This window comes from Rhipicephalus microplus, chromosome 1 (assembly GCF_043290135.1).
Source record: "Rhipicephalus microplus isolate Deutch F79 chromosome 1, USDA_Rmic, whole genome shotgun sequence".
Lineage (NCBI taxonomy): Eukaryota > Metazoa > Arthropoda > Arachnida > Ixodida > Ixodidae > Rhipicephalus > Rhipicephalus microplus.
The window spans coordinates 99276364-99301876 of NC_134700.1; the positions used below are offsets into that span (position 1 = coordinate 99276364).

Genomic DNA, 25513 nt, shown 5'->3' on the forward strand with positions numbered 1-25513 from the left:
TACACATAACAACCTCAGAACATCCTCAAAACAACACTTTAGGACTTTTTCAGTATCTTTTCAGAACAAAACTAGCGTGGCCGGTTCGGTATTATGTGCAGTGATACTACATATGATTTACTTCTTTCCATGATCTTTCCATACATCAAGACAAAAACACCTGCGAGGTGTCGTGTATATATACTGTGTCAATCAACAGAGATGTGGCAGTGCTGCACTATTACAGTAAAGCAAACAAAGCTAGTTGACTGAAATTTATTTATTTAACAGTAATTATTCAACACTGATAGCCTTGCCGGGCATTCGAGACCACGTATAGTCTTTAAAAAAAGAAAACCATTATCAAGGCAGTCAGCACAGCTTAACAACCACGCTTGTAATCTTCCTCGAAAGTTTGACACAGTGTCCTCATCACGACGTGTATCGTGCCCAATGCACTCACCAAGCTTCATCGATTTACACATCCCGGACGGCTCCGTACGGCCCCGCACGCCGGCACCGCATTCATTTTTCTCGGGGACCAACTGGAAGCTCCGCCCACTGGTCCGGAGTCACTCGGACGCTTGTTCGTTCTTTGCGTGCCTAGCAGCCTGCGGGCGACCCGGGACCATCCGAACGAATTCTTTCGGGAAGCTGGCAGCCGACAGCGCGCGGCGCATGCCTGTGCAGCCGTTTTAAAGGGACAGTAAAGGCCACTATTAATCCAACTTTTATTGTTGAAATAGTGGTCCAGAAACTTCGTAGTGTTACTTTTATGCCAAGGAAGGGCCTATTTTGAAATAAAATTACGTTTTAGTGATCCGAATCGGGTTGGCGCACTTCATGTTACCCGCCTCAAGAAGCCTGGTGACGGGACCGACTCACGCCACTGTTGCCATGCATAACGTTGCCCGGCTTTACTGCGCTAGTAGCGACAGACCGAAAGCAGGTGGGGTCACAGCAGCAACAACGGTCATTGATCAATTTCCCGCCATTGGCTTCGAGATTGCAAACGTTTATTGTTACAACTGCGCCCCGCTATATGGCACCACCTCTTCCGTGTAACCACTCAAAATTTGAATTTTTGAACACCACTCGCGCCATTACCCATAGTGACGTCCGACAGTTCTTTTTTGTGTTAATCAAACAGAAACGAACAAGCAGCATTTTATTGCCTCTCTTGATGCACGGAAGGTTCTTTATTTAGTGCAGTTAGATCGATTACTAGTCATGAATTGTAGATGGTCCATCTGATGTCATCGGGATCATTTTGAAAACGTCCTACAGTGGTGATTGTGTTCTTTAGCATTTACCCTAATTTTTCGGTAAGTAGGGTACTGTTGTTGATAATATTGTCGTTTTAGATGTTGGCATACACTGAGCTTTCTGTTCAGCCCGAGCCGGGAAACGAGGCGGACTGCTGGCAAGCGGACACCAAAAGAACTTTATTCCCTCTCCCCAAATCTTATTTATACAATCGGTGGACAGCAGTGCCTCCTTGTGGCCACATACTGCAAGGAACACTGGCAGTGTCCTCTACATCCCTCTTTTTCAGATTTTATAGGGCAGGTCTCTACAAGTTCAAACGTCAGGGCGGCCTTACTATACGACCACTGCGAGTCCTCGTCACAGTTTCCCGTGGCGTTACTTCTGGTTGCACGGTTTCTTGCGGAGCTTCAGGTTGCAAGTTCTCGGGAAGGGCTGGCGGAGAAGCTGCTAGTTGTGCTGAACTCGTTTCTGTCGAATGAGACACCAGGTGTCGACGATTACGCTGTAGAACACCTCTGGGGGTCTCAAAATGGTATGACCGTGGACTCTGAGCCTGTGAAAGCACTTCGCCACTGCAGCACCTGTCGGTGACCTACATACAGTCGCCAGAACTTAGAGGGGTCAGCTCGCTTGAAGCCCGAAGGCGATTGTAGTTCTTTGCTTGCTGTGCCCTCTAACTGGTATCCTTTTCCCTGAAACTTGTATGACATGGTAATGACGGCACCAGTTGTTGCGGTAGTCGCGGGAGACGTGTTTGCAATCTCCCTCACATCAAGGCTTTGACCGGAGAAATGCCGTTTGGACCGGATGTGTCACGGTATGAGAGCAAAGCCAGGTAATGGTCAGGACCTCTGGAAAGCAAGTCTGTTACCGTGCACAACATGTGCTCCACCTCTTCGTTGCTCCGAGTATACCTTGGACTGCTGGTCTCATGACGGAAGCCATATGACTGTGCTAACTCTGCAAACTCACGTGACACGAACTGCGGTCCGTTGTCGGTCTGGACCACGTCTGGTACGCCGAAACGGGCGATACAGCTCTTGATTGCCGAAATGACGGTTGGTGCCGCGGTGGACCGAACGGAGACTACTTCGGGAAACCTGGAATAATAATCAACAGTCGGGACGTAATCGCGCCCTTTCAATTGAAACAGATCGATGCCACGGTGCTGCCATGGCCTCTCAGGTGTAACCGTTGGCAACATAGGCTCGGATCGCTGAACTCTAGTCTCGGCGCATACAGCACACTGTGACACTATGTGATCCACATGCATGTTACAGTTAGGTCACCAAACAGTCTCCCTGGCCCGTTCTTGGCAACTGCACACTCTCCGATGCCCTTCGTGTAATAGGGCGAGAATATCCTGGCGCAAGGCTGGTGGAATCACAAGTCGTTGGTCCAGCAGAAGGATGCCGTCGTTCACGCTCAGTCTGTCCCTCTTCCTTCCAAAATGGAGTGACCTGCAGAGGCACCTTTGTTTTGTCGGGGCATCCTTTTGTGCAGTAGGTCATAACCACAGAGCAAACACCATCTTGAGCTTGATGCTTGCGCACAGCGCTCCTTCGGCGGTAAGTTTTGTGCAGCGGCATAATTGATCAGACAGCCTCTCGTCACTTATGCCCACGACAAGTCTGTCACGAACAAGACTGTCGTCGACAAGCGAGCTGTTGTAGCTGCAGCGCTTTACCAGGTTACGTAACGTCGTGAAAAAGCCATCCACAGACTCACCGGACTGCTGAATGCGGCGGTGAAAACGACGACTTTCGTATATCTCATTCACAGGGTGCACGAAGTGAGAATCCAATTTTTCTTTGACAGATGTGAAAAAAACGGTGTCCGGTGCCGATACCCCAAAGGACGAAAGAATGGATCGGGCTTGCGGTCCCATACAGTAAAGAAGTGTCCGTACCTGGGCCTCGCCGCTAGCATTGTGCAGGCCGGCCAAGAAGGCCTAGTCTTGGAACGTCGCCATCCACGTGGGCCCTTCTCCGGGGTTAGAAAAAGTGAAGTTTGCTGGAGGACGCAGGTCAGATATGCCCGCCTTAACGGTGTTTACTTTGGCTTCGGCGGGCGTCGATACCGCGTCGTTAAGCATGTCGGATTAATGGCATAACTCCACTTCTGACACCATGGTCAGCCCGGGAGCCAAGAAATGAGGCGTACTGCTGGCAAGCGGACACCAAAAGAACTTTATTTTTTCTCCCCGAATCCCATATATACACTCAGTGGACAGCAGTACCTCCTTGTGGCCACATGCTGCAAGAAACACTGGCAGTGCCCTCTACACTTTCAATCTGACGTAAATCGTTATTTGACTTTAGTGTCCCTTTAAGTCAGACACGGCAATTTTCGACGTGCTCTTGCTCTCTCTTTGCTTTACTGTCTATTCGCATGTTTCGGGATTTCGCATTGTTTGCGCACCGAGTTCTGGTCATCGGTGTTCTGAGCCACGTCGAGGATGTGCGTAGTCCGGTGGGTCGGGCAAACACGCGTTATACTCGCTAGTACAAACAGCAGTAGAACGACCACGCCCGTCTACGATGCGCACGCACTCGAGTAGTTCACTTACAGTATGTTACATCACAACATAAATAGAAATAATTCACTACCTAACTGCTGCTTAGGTTGGAATTGGGTCGGCATTGTGGCCTGTGTCAGAGCTATGGAGGGAGCTGATGGCATAGTCTTGCATAGCAGATGCCACAGCGGATGCAGCCAGCATCAAGCGCGTAGATGGCCCGAGGCCGCTTGGGCTGGCTCGGGACTTTTAGATCACGTGCATGTGACGTAGCCGTCTATGAGCCGAGGCGTCTGCGGGCCAATCCGGGATTTGGTAAATCAATGAAGTTCAATAGTGTTAGAGGCTCCGCTCTGACAGCCGACCAGTACACTCGACACGGGCGTTGACTTGACTTGCCCACGGTCAGGCCATGTGTCAGATGCAGAAGTCGATCTTTTCACGTTGGGACCAGGCTGTTTCGAAGCACAATTGATCGTGATTGGCTGGTGTTCCAGGCTGCTTCGAACCACACCTCGCCGCAGGCGGCTGGTGACAATACATCCATGATCAGTCTGAAGGTTGAGAAGCCCAGTGCACCCATCATTACAGCAATTTACCTTCCATCATCACCTACGACTTACACTCTCACACATATCTCACTTTTAAACATGCACACAAACAACAAAGGACAAGAACCTTCACTAGTACTACAGTGTTCTAGAAGGGGGTAGTGGGATCAGCAGCCGGAGCGCCCTACGCATTGAAGGGAGGCGGCGAGTGCGGACGAGACCCGGATGCTGGTGGCAGCGCTGTACTCGCGTGAGCTGGCTGGAGTGGCTGCCGCTGGTGCTTCGCCTGCTTGTTGTGACGGCCGCACGCTCGGATGGATGAACGCGCCCAGCGATCAACCTAGACCCACGCATTTCCTAATTCTCATGAATTGTCCGTAATTTTATAACCTTTCTGAGACCGTACGCTCCGGGAAAGTTCACCTTAACAATAGTTCTCGCCTGAGTGCACAAGATCCTCCTGCTCAGTAAGCCATGGTTCCTGCAGTGGACCATCTGATTGAAAAAGGGTCCCTAGTGTAAGCTGAACCCATGTTTCGGAGTATTCTTGCAGAGCACAGAGAGTTAATAGAGCAGAAGAGTGATGGCCGTCTAATACATAACATGGCCGGTTGTGTTGCTCAAAATTAAGTTTCTGAAATGCCATGACTGCATGCCCTGCAAGACCCTTCTTTTGGAAGCCCCTAATACAAAAACAGAAACACTGAGTTCACTGTGATATGTGACAAGGGAGGCTTGTTGTATCACTCAGAGGAGCTTTTTATTGCAGTTAAGACATCTTCACTGTTTTTCAGCCGAAAAACTCTTCAGGGAATGTGATGTTGCTGGTGAATGAAAACTTTTGTAATGTCCTAGGTTGCAGCCAGCATCTATACACGCTCAGGACAGAGTTGACCAAGTTCTATGAGCCGACCATGATGCATTTTTTGTAAAATAACTCAACAAATCACGACATGAATGGCGTAAAAAGAAATTGCGTGCGAAGATAAGCCATTGCTCTTAATGCCTCTCTCGTTGCAGCCATGTACTTTGAGAACACTGTGGTGCTTTGTGCCAATGAAGTTTTTTTGTTGTTAGTTTTGTTATCATTTTTTCCTACGTCATAAAACTTTGCTATCTCGGGTCTCTACTACAGCCGCGTCATAGCGGCATCGTCTTGGGAATAATTAAATCCCAAGCTCTCAGTGGGTATGTTCAAACGTAAATAAAACCGCTCGTAATGAAATTGATATAGCGCACAGGTTCCGAATGTGTTAGTACATGCGGCACCGCAGTTGCTTTGCTTAATCGTACTTGTGTGTGCGATTGAGACCTAACGTATGACCATTGTCAATGGCAAAACATATTGAATATTTAACCATCCAAATTTTTACCTCTACAGTGTTTGCGAGCCTTTAGTTTCCCAATCGGCTGCATCGTCCTGCACCCGTTTTCTGCACTTGTTGGGTCAGCTTTATTTTCACGCTAGCCTAAAACGTCCGCCCGTCCAGGTTTTTCTGCGCTTGTCTTAATTCAGAGGAAAATTTCCAAAACATGCTAAATAACTACGCGCTTCCTTTTTCCGGTGACACACCAAGTGCACACGGCTTCGGCTTCTCCGCATTGCTGAAGCTCTGCGTTTCGCGTTCCATACAGGGATGGATGGATGGATTGATATGACTGTACCCTTTAGATCGGGTGGTGGCTTATACCACCAAACCGTAATACCTAATGAACCAAAAGCTAGATTTTTTTTCCTTTAAATAGTGAGGTTGAGGACTGCTACTTTGCAGAGAAGGGTTCAATTTTCACTCGTGCCTTGACTTTAGCCACCAATCAGATAACCTCCTTCAAGTTAATTCTACCCACTTAAAGTCAATTTTGCCCTCCCTGTCCCTAAACCCCAGTGCTTTGAAAAACTCTGCGCCATCATCCTGAACTATAGGGTGAAGCACCTTACAAAACATTATCAAGTGTTCAGCAGCTTCCTCCTCCTCTCAAAACACACTGCATACCGTGTCTACCCCTTCGTATTTGGCCCGATATGTCTTTGTTCGCAACACTCTCGTCCTCGCGTCAAACAGTAGAGCACTACCCCAAGTATTATCATAAATTCTTTCTTGGCAATTTGCTGCCTAAAAGTTCGATATATCTCTAGTACGGACTTCTTAATCATGCCGATTCTTCATATATCGGTCTCAGCTTCCTTCACCTTCTTTTTAAACAAAAACTTTTTTTTGGTTTGGACCCCTACTGTTTTCTAAGTATTCACCCGTCAACTTTCTCGTTCGCTTTCCCCATTTTCTATCAACATTCTTCATAAAGAAGTAGCTGAAAACCGTCCTAGTCAATCAGTCACTGCAAATCTTCCTTGTTGGCGGCCATCAGCACTATATCATCTGCGTACATCAATGCTGGTAGTGCCTGTATAATGAGTTTCCCTTGTTTGACGAAAGAGAGGTTGAAGCCAAGTTCACTTCCCTCTAACTTGGCCTCTAATCCTTGCAGGTACATCATGAATAACAAAGGTGACAGGGGGCACCCCTGCCTAAGCCCCCGTTTTACCTCTGTGGGCTTGGATACCTGTTCTTCCCACCTTATGACTACTTTGTTACCTTTATATATATCCTTTAAAAGATTAGTGACTCCATCTTCCACACCAAGTGTGTCCAGTATTCCCCACAAGTCCTCTTGAACCACGCTATCGTATGCTCCCTTGATGTCCAAAAGTGCTAGCCACAGGGCCCTGTTTCCTTTTCTGCTATTTCGATGCCATGCGTCAGTGAGAACAGATTGTCTTGCAACCTCCTGAGTTTCCGAAACCCATTCTGCAGTTCCCCCAGCATCCACTCCTCCTCTACCCATGCCTGCAGTCTTTCCTTTATAATCTGCATCATCAGCCTGTAGACCACTGATGTCACTGTTATAGGACGGTAGTTGTTTATGTCACCTTTGGCCCCTTTCCTTTATAGATCATACACATCCTGCTAAGTTTCCATCCACCGGGGACTTCACCATCAATTATTCTTTTGCTCACTGCCTCTCTCCAAATCTGCTTAGACTTCGCATCTAATGTCTTTATCAGCATAATTAGAATGCTATTTGAGCCTGTTGATGTACTACTAGGAAACCTCTTCTCAGCCCGATCCCACTCTTGTTGGGAAAACGGAGCCATTGCGCCACTTGTTTCATCCTTGTCTATTATGGTGCATAAGGCACATCTTTGCTGAATTTTTTCTGTCACGCTTGTTCTTATATATTCAATAGCTTCGTCCCCGTCTAGCCTAGCACCTTGAGCTGTAGTTGTAAACCTCTCCTATAGGCTCGTCTAATTTCTTAGGGAGCTTAGACAGTTCCAAAATTTCGCAGCTGCCTTTCTATCCTTCTTATATACTTCTGCCAGCCACTGAGCCTCCTTTCTACTAATCTTTTCATTGACCAGAAAGAATGCTTCCTGTCTACAGCTTAGAAATATGTCCCATTCTTCATCTGGCGGTTCACCCCGCTGCTTAGCATGTCTGTGTTCACTAGAGGCTTCCTGGCGTTTTGCTGTGGTTCTCTTAACTTCCTCATCTCACCGACCCTTGGGTTAGGGTCTGCTTTTCCACGCTGACTTGCCCCGTGCCCTAGCAAGCTCTAGCTCAAACAGTCTAATTAATTTCATGTATGTCCACACTGTTTTATTATCCTCAGTGATTCCTTTCTCAATTTAAGTAGCTATTTCTATTTGCCTTTCTGAATAAAAATTTTGCTGTAGTTGCTCGTCTTGTCTCCTTCCCACTTTCGCTGCTCTTCCAAAACTTAGCTTGATACGTTTGTGATCACTACCCAGACTTCTGGAGCTACATTCATCTATGTGCATTCTCCTGAGCCTATCATACATCCTATGTGACATGAGTGCATAATCTATCGCCGACTGCAGCCTTCCTATTTCCCATGTTATTTGCCCTTCACACTTCTCAGTACTGTTGCAAATGATCAAAACATGCCTTTCATACATATCGATCATCATTTTGCCTGTTGGGTCAGTATACCTATATATATCTTCTATGTGCGCATTCATATCTCCTAGTATAATTATCTCGCACTCTCCTCCTAATTCCTCAATGTCCTTTGACATACACTACACCATTGCCTGGTTTTCCTCTTAGGCCTTTGCTCCCGTCCACAAGTACGCCAAACCGAGGAGTGTCATTTGCCCTGCCCCTTACCCTTTTAGCCAGAAATGTTTCTTCCACTACTGCTTGACCCTTTGTCAGTCTGTACTTTTATGAAGGAACGCCCCAATACCACCCTCCTTTCTGCTGCTTTCTGTTCTATTACAATATTCCCACGCGTAGTCCGGATTGTTAGAAGGTTGTTCCATGTCCCTGAGATGTGTTTTTACAAAACCGTACACCACTGGCTTCTCCTCACTTAGCTGTCCTTCAATCTCTTCCCACTTCAGCCTGTTCCTGCCACCCTGCATGTTAATATACCCTACGTCTGAATTGGTTCGGCCCTCGTGGTTACGTATGTTTCTGCCCCGGACTCTACATGTCTTAGATATTGGTGCCACTTTGGAATCTTATCTGTCCATAACACCTCTCAAAGAGTCTCCCTGGTTGTTTCCCTCATTAATTGCTATCCAGCACCCCGAAGGGCCCGCGTGCCTCCCAAAAAAGCTACTGCGCGTCCTGCAAGTCGCCAACCCACCTCATCACCTAGCCACCCATCGAAGTGAATTCTGTCTTGTTGAAAACCCCCCCCACCTATGCACCTCTCTGTTTATTTCCACCACCTCAAAGCCTTTCTCTCGACTCATCCGCCATATCTCTGGGTTTGCATTGACAACCGCTCTTAGCAGGATGCCGTCACGCACTGGTACCTCCGGTATCGTTCATATCACTACCTGTACCTGAGGAGAAGTGGCGCACATGTCATCGACCCCTTTCGCCAGTGTGATCGCTAGCCCTGCCATATCTTCATTTAAGACATCGTTTAAACCAACTGAAATTATCACGAGGTTCTGTCCATCAGCTGTAGTTTTGAGTTCTTGACTTCTTCCTGCTTGCAACCATCTTGTGACCTCTTGCACTCTCTTTGATTGCTTCTGCGCATCAATTTAAATTCGAGTCTTCAGCCATTATCACATGCTGTGACTTTTCAGCTGGAGCATCCTGTACATGCGGGTTACTTGAACCTGTGACGCCGGCTGCTTTGTCCCCTCCCTGCTCCACTACTACTTCGCTGAAGCTGGGTCTTGCGACCCATTTAACCGGCTGAACCTGTTTTTTTCCAAACTTGCTTGCTCTTTTTTCTCCGCCGTTCTGGTTACCAGTGCCCAACTGTTATCTCCGTCGGCCGTTCCTTTGTTCACCTTCGCTAGTGCGTCCTCGGCGGACTTCAGCCTTTCTCCTATAGCCCTCGTTTTCTCTTGCTCTGCCGCCAACGCAGTCTCCAGCTCGGTGATCCTCATAAGCAGTTCACTCTGGGCAACCATCATTTTCTCCATTTTTTTCCTCGACCTCTCATTGCCTACACTTGGCATCAGCCTCCTCGCCATTCGCTTCTGCACTTGGGTCCATTTTGAATCCTTCCTCGCATCCTGAACACTTTACAGCATTTTTAATCATGTTTTTCTGACATCAATTGTCCTTATGAATTGTCTCACTCGATAATTACGAAACATGAACCCTGCCCAACGAGAAAGAGAAAGTCTATGCTCTACTACAAAAATTTGTTTGTTCGATGTACGAGTACCTCCTCCACGGGGTGGCAAAAGAAAAAAAACACAAAGAAACAAACACACATACAACATGGTGGCTGACCCCCGAAAAAGCCGTACAATGTATTAAGTGCTACGAATGTTTTAAAACTGCCTTATTAATTATAAAGGCAAGCTCGAAACATGCAAAACCTGTTATCTGCGCAGTCGATCAGGAGCGCTCAAAAACACCTTCATCCACCATGCCAGTCTGAACTGAGCAGCCCACGCGCTGGTTGCGCCATCTCCAGGCTTCCATGTCAGATGTCACACCCACACGCTCTCCCTGATCCCACTACCCCCATTTACAACACTCTACTAGTACACTGCTCTTCCCTGACAGACACCATTTTGATAGTCAGTTGGCTTGCAATGACTTGGCTATTTGACTATCAAGAATGGTGCCGCATGGTCAATGGTTCCCAGGTGCTAATTTGTTGTTACGCGCTACTGCGATGTATAATGACTAATTTAAGGCTGTGGCATTTAAGAACACACTGCTTCAAATGGACATTTCACAATAAGAGGTTCGATACCTAAACCAATTAATTATCCGTGTCTCATCGAGCGGAACGCATATTCGGAAAAATTTTCTGCCAAAAACGAAACAAAAGAGGCGAAAATATACAACAACTTTATGACTGTATGAAATAAACATGGGAAGAAAGTTTTCACATATGAAATGCATCTACTTGGTGCGCAAAGGTCTTGAGAAAGTACATGTTAGTGCTGAGTGCAATGCTTTTGTCATCTCTAAAAGGTCCTTGGAAGGACCTTTTCCGGACCAATTGTTGTTCTCAATAAGCACTTAGAAATACGTTTGAACCGGAACTAGTGCATTGCTTTTGTCTTCTCAAAAACTTCTTTAAATTACATTTTCAGGATAAATTGTTGTCCTCAGAAAGCACTCGAAAAGACGTTTCCGGTTCAAGCGAGCTTCTGTCGTCCTCAGTAAGTACCAAGGTCAAAGAGAACTGTGCGGGGACGATTTTACCGTATGCGGACGACCTCAGGACATCGAGTGTTGTCTCTGAAGTAAACGCTTCCTACCACCGACTAAGTCAAATAAGTTGGACTACTGCGAGCACAAAGTAACAGAATGTATGCTTTGATGGTGTTCTTGTGATGCTAGTCACTAAATACAAGAGCCAAGACCCTCCCCCCCTCTCCTATTCTACTTCAGGCGACCGAAAAAAGGGGGGTGGCTATATCCGCCCATGGCCCAAACATGATTGCTCCGTCACAAGCGTCCCGAAAGCACAAAGGAAAGCAGACCACGTGATACCACAGCTAGCAGCCCCCACGGCTGTGTCAATGGATACCTCAAACGCAATTCAGGTAGGCATAGGGTAACACAAGCAAAAGTTCGTCGCAAAAAAAATCACACTTTTGCGCGAAATGATTCTAAAAGCAATAAAACATGTAACTTCGCACTCTGTCTGAGACAGGACCACGCGCGACGAAGCGGTAGTAAAGCAACGTTTTGTACTTCGATTTCGACTTCATATTTCACTGGCCAGAATCATTCCTCTATCTGTGCATCGTACGGCGCTTGAAACACGGCATCGTTTCACGCTTGCCGTCGTGGCATGAAGACTATAGCCGCTGGCGCAAAAGTAAGCGTGGCGCAGTTATTGAGCAGTGAAGGGGAGAAGGGACTCGCGATATAGAAGTAGAGAAAGCATTATTGCTCTTTGGCATTACGGTGAACTTGCGACTACCATTCAGAAGTCCCGCACGCGACATATTTTTGCGTGCACAGGCACCAAAGCTTATCGCTTCGCACCCTACGCTAATATCATCTGGTGTTCTTACGTCCCAAAACGAAGACATGGTTATGAGAGACGCCGTAGCAGAAGACTCTGAAAACTTTGACGATCTAGTGTTCTTTATCGTGAACTGACATTGCACATTACAGGGGCGTCTACCATTTGGTCTCCATCGAAATGCGACCGCCGTGGCCGGGATCTAACCAGTGACCTTTGGATCAGCGTCTGAGCATTATAGCCTCTGCTCCACCATGGTGGACCCGCTAATTAGATTGTGAAGCATATCGAAGCCCACCATATGGTGAACCCTGCACTATATATGTCGCGATACATTAATGCAGCCGTGTATTCATCAAACTTTGCTTGGAACTTGCTCGAGTAGCGACGCGCCTGCGCGACTGTTTCATATTTTGCGTGACTCACGAGCTTTCTTTCTCGAAAAAAAAAACGAAGCAAGTTTTAGCACGAAATAAATGTTTGAGTACAATGTTTTCTGTGGCTTTTACAACTGAATATTAACATATTAGCCACTGCCATAGCCGGTCGGGAGGGGGAAAGGTCAAGTTTAACTGCGTTCCTAAATTTGGTGAAATAGTGCACAACGGACTCAATCATAAGCACGCCCGCGTAAATTAACACAAGCAGTCACAAATTCGTAAGTGGTCACAAGCTCTGCTGTTGCCTTCCACCGCTTGCGGTTCAGCTGCTACCAGTTGCAGTCCAACGTTTATGTTTGCGTAATTTTATGTACTAGAAATTGTGCTTATGTGCGCTCCTTCATAACGTATCATTGCTCTCCGACCAGTTCATCAGTACATAAGAAAAATTTTCATTACTGTGCGTGTGTTCCACGTGCGGCTGCACATCGGTCTGCAATAGCAGGAAGATACACGACACTACAATACTCCTTCCTGTCCTTATCTGTCCATACCACCTCTCAAAGAGTCTCCCTGGTTGTTTCCCTCATTAATTGCTATCCAGCACCCCGAAAGGCCCGCGTGCCTCCCAAAAAAGCTACTGCGCGTCCTGCAAGTCGCCAACCCACCTCATCACCTAGCCACCCATCGAAGTGAATTCTGGCTTGTTGAAAACCACCCCACCTATGCACCTCTCTGTTTATTTCCACCACCTCAAAGCCTTTCTCTCGACTCATCCGCCATATCTCTGGGTTTGCATTGACAACCGCTCTTAGCAGGATGCCGTCACGCACTGGTACCTCCGGTATCGTTCATATCACTACCTGTACCTGAGGAGAAGTGGCGCACATGTCATCGACCCCTTTCGCCAGTGTGATCGCTAGCCCTGCCATATCTTCATTTAAGACATCGTTTAAACCAACTGAAATTATCACGAGGTTCTGTCCATCAGCTAGAGTTTTGAGTTCTTGACTTCTTCCTGCTTGCAACCATCTTGTGACCTCTTGCACTCTCTTTGATTGCTTCTGCGCATCAATTTAAATTCGAGTCTTCAGCCATTATCACATGCTGTGACTTTTCAGCTGGAGCATCCTGTACATGCGGGTTACTTGAACCTGTGACGCCGGCTGCTTTGTCCCCTCCCTGCTCCACTACTACTTCGCTGAAGCTGGGTCTTGCGACCCATTTAACCGGCTGAACCTGTTTTTTTCCAAACTTGCTTGCTCTTTTTTCTCCGCCGTTCTGGTTACCAGTGCCCAACTGTTATCTCCGTCGGCCGTTCCTTTGTTCACCTTCGCTAGTGCGTCCTCGGCGGACTTCAGCCTTTCTCCTATAGCCCTCGTTTTCTCTTGCTCTGCCGCCAACGCAGTCTCCAGCTCGGTGATCCTCATAAGCAGTTCACTCTGGGCAACCATCATTTTCTCCATTTTTTTCCTCGACCTCTCATTGCCTACACTTGGCATCAGCCTCCTCGCCATTCGCTTCTGCAACTGGGGCCATTTTGAATCCTTCCTCGCATCCTGAACACTTTACAGCATTTTTAATCATGTTTTTCTGACATCAATTGTCCTTATGAATTGTCTCACTCGATAATTACGAAACATGAACCCTGCCCAACGAGAAAGAGAAAGTCTATGCTCTACTACAAAAATTTGTTTGTTCGATGTACGAGTACCTCCTCCACGGGGTGGCAAAAGAAAAAAAAACACAAAGAAACAAACACACATACAACATGGTGGCTGACCCCCGAAAAAGCCGTACAATGTATTAAGTGCTACGAATGTTTTAAAACTGCCTTATTAATTATAAAGGCAAGCTCGAAACATGCAAAACCTGTTATCTGCGCAGTCGATCAGGAGCGCTCAAAAACACCTTCATCCACCATGCCAGTCTGAACTGAGCAGCCCACGCGCTGGTTGCGCCATCTCCAGGCTTCCATGTCAGATGTCACACCCACACGCTCTCCCTGATCCCACTACCCCCATTTACAACACTCTACTAGTACACTGCTCTTCCCTGACAGACACCATTTTGATAGTCAGTTGGCTTGCAATGACTTGGCTATTTGACTATCCAGAATGGTGCCGCATGGTCAATGGTTCCCAGGTGCTAATTTGTTGTTACGCGCTACTGCGATGTATAATGACTAATTTAAGGCTGTGGCATTTAAGAACACACTGCTTCAAATGGACATTTCACAATAAGAGGTTCGATACCTAAACCAATTAATTATCCGTGTCTCATCGAGCGGAACGCATATTCGGAAAAATTTTCTGCCAAAAACGAAACAAAGGAGGCGAAAATATACAACAACTTTATGACTGTATGAAATAAACATGGGAAGAAAGTTTTCACATATGAAATGCATCTACTTGGTGCGCAAAGGTCTTGAGAAAGTACATGTTAGTGCTGAGTGCAATGCTTTTGTCATCTCTAAAAGGTCCTTGGAAGGACCTTTTCCGGACCAATTGTTGTTCTCAGAAAGCACTTAGAATTACGTTTGAACCGGCACTAGTGCATTGCTTTTGTCTTCTCAAAAACTTCTTTAAATTACATTTTCAGGATAAATTGTTGTCCTCAGAAAGCACTCGAAAAGACGTTTCCGGTTCAAGCGAGCTTATGTCGTCCTCAGTAAGTACCAAGGTCAAAGAGAACTGTGCGGGGACGATTTTACCGTATGCGGACGACCTCAGGACATCGAGTGTTGTCTCTGAAGTAAACGCTTCCTACCACCGACTAAGTCAAATAAGTTGGACTACTGCGAGCACAAAGTAACAGAATGTATGCTTTGATGGTGTTCTTGTGATGCTAGTCACTAAATACAAGAGCCAAGACCCTCCCCCTCTCCTATTCTACTTCAGGCGACCGAAAAAAGGGGGGTGGCTATATCCGCCCATGGCCCAAACATGATTGCTCCGTCACAAGCGTCCCGAAAGCACAAAGGAAAGCAGACCACGTGATACCACAGCTAGCAGCCCCCACGGCTGTGTCAATGGATACCTCAAACGCAATTCAGGTAGGCATAGGGTAACACAAGCAAAAGTTCGTCGCAAAAAAAATCACACTTTTGCGCGAAATGATTCTAAAAGCAATAAAACATGTAACTTCGCACTCTGTCTGAGACAGGACCACGCGCGACGAAGCGGTAGTAAAGCAACGTTTTGTACTTCGATTTCGACTTCATATTTCACTGGCCAGAATCATTCCTCTATCTGTGCATCGTACGGCGCTTGAAACACGGCATCGTTTCACGCTTGCCGTCGTGGCATGAAAACTATAGCCGCTGGCGCAAAAGTAAGCGTGGCGCAGTTATTGAGCAGTGAAGGGGAGAAGGGACTCGCGATATAAAAGTAGAGAAAGCATTATTGCTCTTTGGCATTACGGTGAACTTGCGACTACCATTCAGAAGTCCCGCACGCGACATATTTTTGCGTGCACAGGCACCAAAGCTTATCGCTTCGCACCCTACGCTAATATCATCTGGTGTTCTTACGTCCCAAAACGAAGACATGGTTATGAGAGACGCCGTAGCAGAAGACTCTGAAAACTTTGACGATCTAGTGTTCTTTATCGTGAACTGACATTGCACATTACAGGGGCGTCTACCATTTGGTCTCCATCGAAATGCGACCGCCGTGGCCGGGATCTAACCAGTGACCTTTGGATCAGCGTCTGAGCATTATAGCCTCTGCTCCACCATGGTGGACCCGCTAATTAGATTGCGAAGCATATCGAAGCCCACCATATGGTGAACCCTGCACTATATATGTCGCGATACATTAATGCAGCCGTGTATTCATCAAACTTTGCTTGGAACTTGCTCGAGTAGCGACGCGCCTGCGCGACTGTTTCATATTTTGCGTGACTCACGAGCTTTCTTTCCCGAAAAAAAAACGAAGCAAGTTTTAGCACGAAATAAATGTTTGAGTACAATGTTTTCTGTGGCTTTTACAACTGAATATTAACATATTAGCCACTGCCATAGCCGGTTGGGAGGGGGAAAGGTCAAGTTTAACTGCGTTCCTAAATTTGGTGAAATAGTGCACAACGGACTCAATCATAAGCACGCCCGCGTAAATTAACACAAGCAGTCACAAATTCGTAAGTGGTCACAAGCTCTGCTGTTGCCTTCCACCGCTTGCGGTTCAGCTGCTACCAGTTGCAGTCCAACGTTTATGTTTGCGTAATTTTATGTGCTAGAAATTGTGCTTATGTGCGCTCCTTCATAACGTATCATTGCTCTCCGACCAGTTCATCAGTACATAAGAAAAATTTTCAATACTGTGCGTGTGTTCCACGTGCGGCTGCACATCGGTCTGCAATAGCAGGAAGATACACGACACTACAATACTCCTTCCTGTCCTTATCTGTCCATACCACCTCTCAAAGAGTCTCCCTGGTTGTTTCCCTCATTAATTGCTATCCAGCACCCCGAAGGGCCCGCGTGCCTCCCAAAAAAGCTACTGCGCGTCCTGCAAGTCGCCAACCCACCTCATCACCTAGCCACCCATCGAAGTGAATTCTGTCTTGTTGAAAACCACCCCACCTATGCACCTCTCTGTTTATTTCCACCACCTCAAAGCCTTTCTCTCGACTCATCCGCCATATCTCTGGGTTTGCATTGACAACCGCTCTTAGCAGGATGCCGTCACGCACTGGTACCTCCGGTATCGTTCATACCACTACCTGTACCTGAGGAGAAGTGGCGCACATGTCATCGACCCCTTTCGCCAGTGTGATCGCTAGCCCTGCCATATCTTCATTTAAGACATCGTTTAAACCAACTGAAATTATCACGAGGTTCTGTCCATCAGCTGTAGTTTTGAGTTCTTGACTTCTTCCTGCTTGCAACCATCTTGTGACCTCTTGCACTCTCTTTGATTGCTTCTGCGCATCAATTTAAATTCGAGTCTTCAGCCATTATCACATGCTGTGACTTTTCAGCTGGAGCATCCTGTACATGCGGGTTACTTGAACCTGTGACGCCGGCTGCTTTGTCCCCTCCCTGCTCCACTACTACTTCGCTGAAGCTGGGTCTTGCGACCCATTTAACCGGCTGAACCTTTTTTTTTTCCAAACTTGCTTGCTCTTTTTTCTCCGCCGTTCTGGTTACCAGTGCCCAACTGTTATCTCCGTCGGCCGTTCCTTTGTTCACCTTCGCTAGTGCGTCCTCGGCGGACTTCAGCCTTTCTCCTATAGCCCTCGTTTTCTCTTGCTCTGCCGCCAACGCAGTCTCCAGCTCGGTGATCCTCATAAGCAGTTCACTCTGGGCAACCATCATTTTCTCCATTTTTTTCCTCGACCTCTCATTGCCTACACTTGGCATCAGCCTCCTCGCCATTCGCTTCTGCACTTGGGTCCATTTTGAATCCTTCCTCGCATCCTGAACACTTTACAGCATTTTTAATCATGTTTTTCTGACATCAATTGTCCTTATGAATTGTGTCACTCGATAATTACGAAACATGAACCCTGCCCAACGAGAAAGAGAAAGTCTATGCTCTACTACAAAAATTTGTTTGTTCGATGTACGAGTACCTCCTCCACGGGGTGGCAAAAGAAAAAAAACACAAAGAAACAAACACACATACAACATGGTGGCTGACCCCCGAAAAAGCCGTACAATGTATTAAGTGCTACGAATGTTTTAAAACTGCCTTATTAATTATAAAGGCAAGCTCGAAACATGCAAAACCTGTTATCTGCGCAGTCGATCAGGAGCGCTCAAAAACACCTTCATCCACCACGCCAGTCTGAACTGAGCAGCCCACGCGCTGGTTGCGCCATCTCGCGGCTTCCATGTCAGATGTCACACCCACACGCTCTCCCTGATCCCACTACCCCCATTTACAACACTCTACTAGTACACTGCTCTTCCCTGACAGACACCATTTTGATAGTCAGTTGGCTTGCAATGACTTGGCTATTTGACTATCTAGAATGGTGCCGCATGGTCAATGGTTCCCAGGTGCTAATTTGTTGTTACGCGCTACTGCGATGTATAATGACTAATTTAAGGCTGTGGCATTTAAGAACACACTGCTTCAAATGGACATTTCACAATAAGAGGTTCGATACCTAAACCAATTTATTATCCGTGTCTCATCGACCGGAACGCATATTCGGAAAAATTTTCTGCCAAAAACGAAACAAAAGAGGCGAAAATATACAACAACTTTATGACTGTATGAAATAAACATGGGAAGAAAGTTTTCACATATGAAATGCATCTACTTGGTGCGCAAAGGTCTTGAGAAAGTACATGTTAGTGCTGAGTGCAATGCTTTTGTCATCTCTAAAAGGTCCTTGGAAGGACCTTTTCCGGACCAATTGTTGTTCTCAGAAAGCACTTAGAAATACGTTTGAACCGGCACTAGTGCATTGCTTTTGTCTTCTCAAAAACTTCTTTAAATTACATTTTCAGGATAAATTGTTGTCCTCAGAAAGCACTCGAAAAGACGTTTCCGGTTGAAGCAAGCTTCTGTCGTCCTCAGTAAGTACCAAGGTCATAGAGAACTGTGCGGGGACGATTTTACCGTATGCGGACGACCTCAGGACATCGAGTGTTGTCTCTGAAGTAAACGCTTCCTACCACCGACTAAGTCAAATAAGTTGGACTACTGCGAGCACAAAGTAACAGAATGTATGCTTTGATGGTGTTCTTGTGATGCTAGTCACTAAATACAAGAGCCAAGACCCTCCCCCTCTCCTATTCTACTTCAGGCGACCGAAAAAAGGGGGGTGGCTATATCCGCCCATGGCCCAAACATGATTGCTCCGTCACAAGCGTTCCGAAAGCACAAAGGAAAGCAGACCACGTGATACCACAGCTAGCAGCCCCCACGGCTGTGTCAATGGATACCTCAAACGCAATTCAGGTAGGCATAGGGTAACACAAGCAAAAGTTCGTCGCAAAAAAAATCACACTATTGCGCGAAATGATTCTAAAAGCAATAAAACATGTAACTTCGCACTCTGTCTGAGACAGGACCACGCGCGACGAAGCGGTAGTAAAGCAACGTTTTGTACTTCGATTTCGACTTCATATTTCACTGGCCAGAATCATTCCTCTATCTGTGCATCGTACGGCGCTTGAAACACGGCATCGTTTCACGCTTGCCGTCGTGGCATGAAAACTATAGCCGCTGGCGCAAAAGTAAGCGTGGCGCAGTTATTGAGCAGTGAAGGGGAGAAGGGACTCGCGATATAAAAGTAGAGAAAGCATTATTGCTCTTTGGCATTACGGTGAACTTGCGACTACCATTCAGAAGTCCCGCACGCGACATATTTTTGCGTGCACAGGCACCAAAGCTTATCGCTTCGCACCCTACGCTAATATCATCTGGTGTTCTTACGTCCCAAAACGAAGACATGGTTATGAGAGACGCCGTAGCAGAAGACTCTGAAAACTTTGACGATCTAGTGTTCTTTATCGTGAACTGACATTGCACATTACAGGGGCGTCTACCATTTGGTCTCCATCGAAATGCGACCGCCGTGGCCGGGATCTAACCAGTGACCTTTGGATCAGCGTCTGAGCATTATAGCCTCTGCTCCACCATGGTGGACCCGCTAATTAGATTGCGAAGCATATCGAAGCCCACCATATGGTGAACCCTGCACTATATATGTCGCGATACATTAATGCAGCCGTGTATTCATCAAACTTTGCTTGGAGCTTGCTCGAGTAGCGACGCGCCTGCGCGACTGTTTCATATTTTGCGTGACTCACGAGCTTTCTTTCCCGAAAAAAAAACGAAGCAAGTTTTAGCACAAAATAAATGTTTGAGTACAATGTTTTCTGTGGCGTTTACAACTGAATATTAACATATTAGCCACTGCCATAGCCGGTCGGGAGGCGGAAAGGTCAAGTTTAACTGCGTTCCTAAATTTGGTGAAATAGTGCACAACGGACTCAATCATAAGCACGCCCGCGTAAATTAACACAAGCAGTCACAAATTCGTAAGTGGTCACAAGCTCTGCTGTTGCCTTCCACCGCTTGCGGTTCAGCTGCTACCAGTTGCAGTCCAACGTTTATGTTTGCGTAATTTTATGTGCTAGAAATTGTGCTTATGTGCGCTCCTTCATAACGTATCATTGCTCTCCGACCAGTTCATCAGTACATAAGAAAAATTTTCAATACTGTGCGTGTGTTCCACGTGCGGCTGCACATCGGTCTGCAATAGCAGGAAGATACACGACACTACAATACCCGCCATTGAGACGTGCCCTTCAGTCGAGGAGACCAAGTTTAGGTGTGGACCTCTGTTCGTTGCCGTGGCCTCTCGGAATAGTTGCTAAGCGGGTACTTTGAACCCTATAACGTGCTGCGCCACGTGAGTGACGTGAACTACAAGGTAATTCCGGACAGCGGGTCCTCAACTCGAACAAAACGAAGATAACCAAGCTCATGTCTTGCGCATGGAACCTTATTTCGCGCGTTCATAATTTCTCCTGCCATTCATATCCTTTTTTTTATTACACCTAAACTTCATTTACTGCTTCAACTTTACCTTTCATCGTCCTTATCTTATCGCGCTGCGTAATCTGTTTACTTTTGTGTCCTACACCTACCTTGCAGCATCGAGGCGATGCTATTTTTCGCCGAGGAGGGAATAATTCCAGCCGTAGTACATAGTGGATGCCATGCTTACGCAGACGTGCCATACAAAGAAAGTGCACGCGCTATCCGCCTCTTGAGTGCACGTCTATATGGGCGACGCCCCTGGCAAGAGTTCTGCTGCTCTACTTCTACGTTTAATAAACCTCACCTGGACATCTAAAAAGACGCGACAATATCAACACACAAACGTACATAATGAGTATAGTTGAATCCTTGTTTCCCTTTTCCTCCACGCCTCAACATGCAAAATATTTCTTCACGCGAGCCCCTGGCTTTCGCGTAAAGATTCTTCAGCCTATTTTCGTGGTTCGGTTGATGTAAAACTGTCGCGCAGAGTACTTCTCGCGTCCATCATCTTCACTTCTTTATGAACACTTTTTTGTCTCACCATTCTCATACATCATGTGCTACGCAGTGTGAAAACTAGTGAAATATAACTTATTTCAGTAGATGCATTTGCACCAAAAACTAGTTACGTTGTTTTAGGCCCCGTATTGTGGTTTTATTTTTTTCGTTTTTAGGCTGACAATGGAGTAAAGATGACTTGTGGCTTAGAAACGAACGAACCCACTGTTTATATGGCTGTCACTCTGCATGCTTAGCGTGTATATTTTCGTATTGTGGTCTCCGCGGTCAGTTTCGGTAGTGCGCAGCCGGAGCCAGTCGTGGAGGTCATGTTTACGAAGACGAAATAAAAGCGCGAGACATGCGGACTTGCACACATTGCTGACCAAACATCGTGCATAGATAGCTTTCACAGTGGCGCATCTGATGCATGAAACGCAGCGTAATCATTCTTCATGGCTGTGCTGCACCGCAAACTTCATGCAATTAACGCGCACTGCGAATCCACTGATAGCTTGCGTACCTTCGACGAAGGATTTCATGATGAGATCATCCATCACGGGATTCCGAGGCTTGTACACCACAGCCAGAACGGGCATGATTTGCTTGTCGGCTTCCAAGGCTTGGTAAACTATGGCTTCTGGTCGCGCACTCAGTGCATGCCCGTTCGTGTCAGGTTTGGATGGGGGGAGTAGCAGCTTCGACATTGCGGCCACGCACAGCAACTCGAGTAGCATGGCAACGTAGTGGCGCCGCACCGTCTGCAGCCACAGCCGACGCTTGACCACGTAAAGCGCTACGATCAGGCTCATGTCCGTCTGGGTTTCGAGACCGTTCTCGATCGCTCGAGACCGCTCCTCTCTTCAGTGTTGCCGGACGGATAGAACGCCGATCACTGGCGACAGCGTTCTGCAAACGAGCGCGAAATTCTGGGTTGCTGTGTGACGTCAAAGCAATGAAGTGCTTCAGTAGTGAAAAATGGACGAGCAAGAAGCTATCAGTAAGGGGAAAGCTTTCGATACCGCACCAAACGCGATAAATAACCGTCGGAGTCGGCATTTTGCAGCGATGGTGATGACATCACAATTGAGTTATCAAAATTTGTGACGACATGACGACGTCAGTGTGATTTCATCGTGACTTTCCATAACGTAAGGCCTTGGAACCGTCTTATGAGAGTGAATAAATAACGCTGTGAATTTGTTTCATTAAGTAGCACATGGAGAAACTAAACGACAGAAAGTAGACGGAACATTTCCTGCCAACACTTTTTGTGTTTACTTTCTTCTGTCAAATGTTGGTACCTCAGGCGAATATTCATATTCCGCTAAGAGTTTCGATACGTTTGGACAAAGTTTTCTGAGACTAGTTCACAGCTTTTTCTACGCAATAAATGACGATGAATATAAAACAAATGATAGTAATTCATGTACCAGCAAGACAGCTTGAAGAAGTACTGACACACTTTGATGGAATCGCAAAGGGCATTTTAACACGAATGTATTATGCTACGCGGTAATAACGTATTTTCATCACGGAAGTACGTCATCAAAATAACCGTTACCAGACGGCAAATTAAGAAGGCACTTCGTTGACCAAACGGCAAATTATAAAGATACCTCTCGGCCCACGATGATGGCTGGCGGGCTTTTAATCCCCTAAGAAACCGACTGCCAAAGCTGCGAAGGGCAACAGGAAAATTTTGACATAAGACAGTCTGCTGATGGTGCTGATGATTATGATCATAATTACCAACTATAGTCAGACAGTGCTTACGCCAAATCGATTCAACGTTTTCTCTTCGCCAGCGTTCATACAATTTCTGGCATGAACAGAGCGGTTATTTGCGTGGGTGTTGGCAAGGGGTTCAGAAGTGGCACTTGTCTCCCCCAAAAAGCCATTTGCATCCTACCTAAGCAACACGAGCGCTCCTACCCTCTCCCAAAGTACAGTGTACTGAATCCAAAGCAGTGTGACGAAGTTGCCACAGCGGAACTGAATCATTGAATCATTTTGAATCATGAATCATTGCACATTTTTGCGACCCTGGAATGGAATGGGAATGAATGAATGAATGGAGTGGGCATGGAACTTCGGCAAAGATGTACACGCATCTGACACCCTTCTGTTATATTGTGCAGATCTCGACCGTCACAGCCTCATCTACCGGTCCTTTTCCCGGAGCCGCGTCTGCGCACCCGGTGGCGTTCCTGGACGCGCGCTTCAGCCAACCCATGCGATCACCTGATTTTCCCACTTGCCGGCCTTGCGGATTGCGCGTTCGTGAATGCCTGCCGGTGCTCGACCCCCCACAGCTGTCAGCTTCGACGGACGCATCAAATGGCAGCTGTATAAGGAGCTGGATCTTCGGCCGCCCCTTTGGTAGGCATGGGACTTCGGCAAAGATGTGCACGCATCTGGTACCCTTCTGTTATGTTGTGCTGATTTCGACCGTCATTGCCTCATCTACCAGTCTTTTTCCCGGAGCCGCGTCTGCGCACCCGGTAGCGTTCTTGGACACGCGCTTCAATCAAACCATGCGATCACCTGACTTTCCCGCTTGCCAGCCTTCCGGTTTGCGCGTTCGTGAATGCCTGCCGGTGCTCGACCCCCCACAGTTATCAGCATCGACGGATGCATCAACTGGCAGCTATAAAAGGAGCTGGATCTTCGGCCGCCCCTTTAGTGGGCATGGAACTTCGGCAAAGATGTACACGCATCTGACACCCTTCTGTTATATTGTGCAGGTTAGTTCACCGGTTTCCCTCTATGCTAAAAAAAACAAACAACATTTGTTTGCTGATGCTTCCATGCCCACAAGTTTTGCTTATGTCCATTTGTGAGTGCGTTCATGTCGTTAGGCTTCTGGCTATGTCCGGCGATGTTGAGGAAAACCCGGGCCCGCCAAAAGAAGATACGGGGAAGCAATACAACGAGTTAATCTCGTTGATTAAGGGGCTGCACTCTAAGATAGACGCAAAACACGAAGAACTTATGGAATCCATTAACGAAGTTAGAGAAGCGCAAGTGTCTCTTGAACAAAAAGTGGCAGAATTAGACAACCGATTATGCGCAGTTGAGGAATGTGTCCGGGTCTCAGGCAGCGAGCCGAATCGTCAACGGGTACCGGAGGTACTTTCGGTTAACAAGCGCCTTGACGAACTTGAAGATCGTTCTCGCCGAGAAAACTTGATTTTTTATGGAATAGAAGATTGCGATTCGGAAACGTGGGCGCAATCAGAAGAAAAAATTTGCCAAATCCTCAGTGAAACTCTGAAGCTAAACTTGGGAAGTAGCGACGACCGCATATCCCGCGCGCACCGGCTAGGCAGATTCGTAGTTGGCAAATCTCGACCAGTGATCGTAAAATTTGCTTCTTTTAAGTTCCGAGAAAGCATACTGCAGTCTAGAAGTAGTTTTCGCGAGTCTCATGTGTCAATCAGCGAGGATTTCTGCCGCGCAACAAGAAGCGTGCGCAAGAAGCTTTTTGAATTCGGCAGGGCGAGTGGCGAGAAGTATACCGTCAAGTACAATAAGCTTTAAATCAACAAAAAGTGCTTTGTGTACTCTCCGGTGACCGACAGCGTTTGTGAGCTGCATACAAATGCGCAGAACTCATCAGAAGCTTCGTCCTCCGCTACGCATGCCGACGAAGATACGCTCTTATCCTAACAAAGTTCACCCCTCGGCTACTTATCGTAACTACTCAGTTTTATATTCTAACGTACGAAGTGTTCTTAAAAACGGGATGCATTATCTTCAATTTTTGATAACTGTGCCGCCGATGTTGTAGTGTTAACGGAAACCTGGCTTACCCCTAACATTGCAAGTGTAGAGCTGTTCGATTGTGAAAATAATTATACCATTTACAGATGTGATAGAGAAGAATCGCCAGGAGGTGGTGTACTTATAGCCGTAGCTGATTATATAGTTTCTAGCCATATAGTAATAGCATCACCTTTAGAATTTGTCTGTGTTTCCCTCCATGTCAACTATCAAAATGTCATATTTTGTGGCTGTTACCGCCCTCCGAGTGCGACGCCAGAGTTTTGCGAGCAACTGCATGATGCTTTGAATGATATTGTCAAAAGGCACCCGCATACACCTGTTTTTATTCTAGGCGATTTTAACTACCCGAAAATAAACTGCTCACTTCCTTCCTGTTCATTAAGCTCACTTTCAGCCGACAGTTTACATTTCGTGGAACTGTGCGAAGACTTTAACCTTACCCAACTCGTAACGCAACCAACAAGAATGGGCCCCAATTCATCAAATGTTCTTGATCTGATTCTCACCACTGTACCTGACCTTGTCCAT

At 46.7% G+C, this 25513-nt stretch overlaps 1 protein-coding gene across 1 annotated transcript in view; it reads right to left on the reverse strand.

The window, feature by feature from the left end:
• Nucleotides 1-22118, reverse strand: part of LOC119177926 (phospholipid-transporting ATPase ABCA3) — a 175109-nt gene extending 152991 nt beyond the window's left edge. Inside the window, exon 1 of the mRNA XM_075886165.1 lies at nt 21720-22118. Within this exon, the coding sequence (XP_075742280.1) occupies nt 21720-22008 (289 nt within the window). The 5' untranslated portion in view covers nt 22009-22118. The remainder of the gene's footprint in view (nt 1-21719) is intronic.
• Between the last annotated feature and the right edge of the window lie 3395 nt (nt 22119-25513).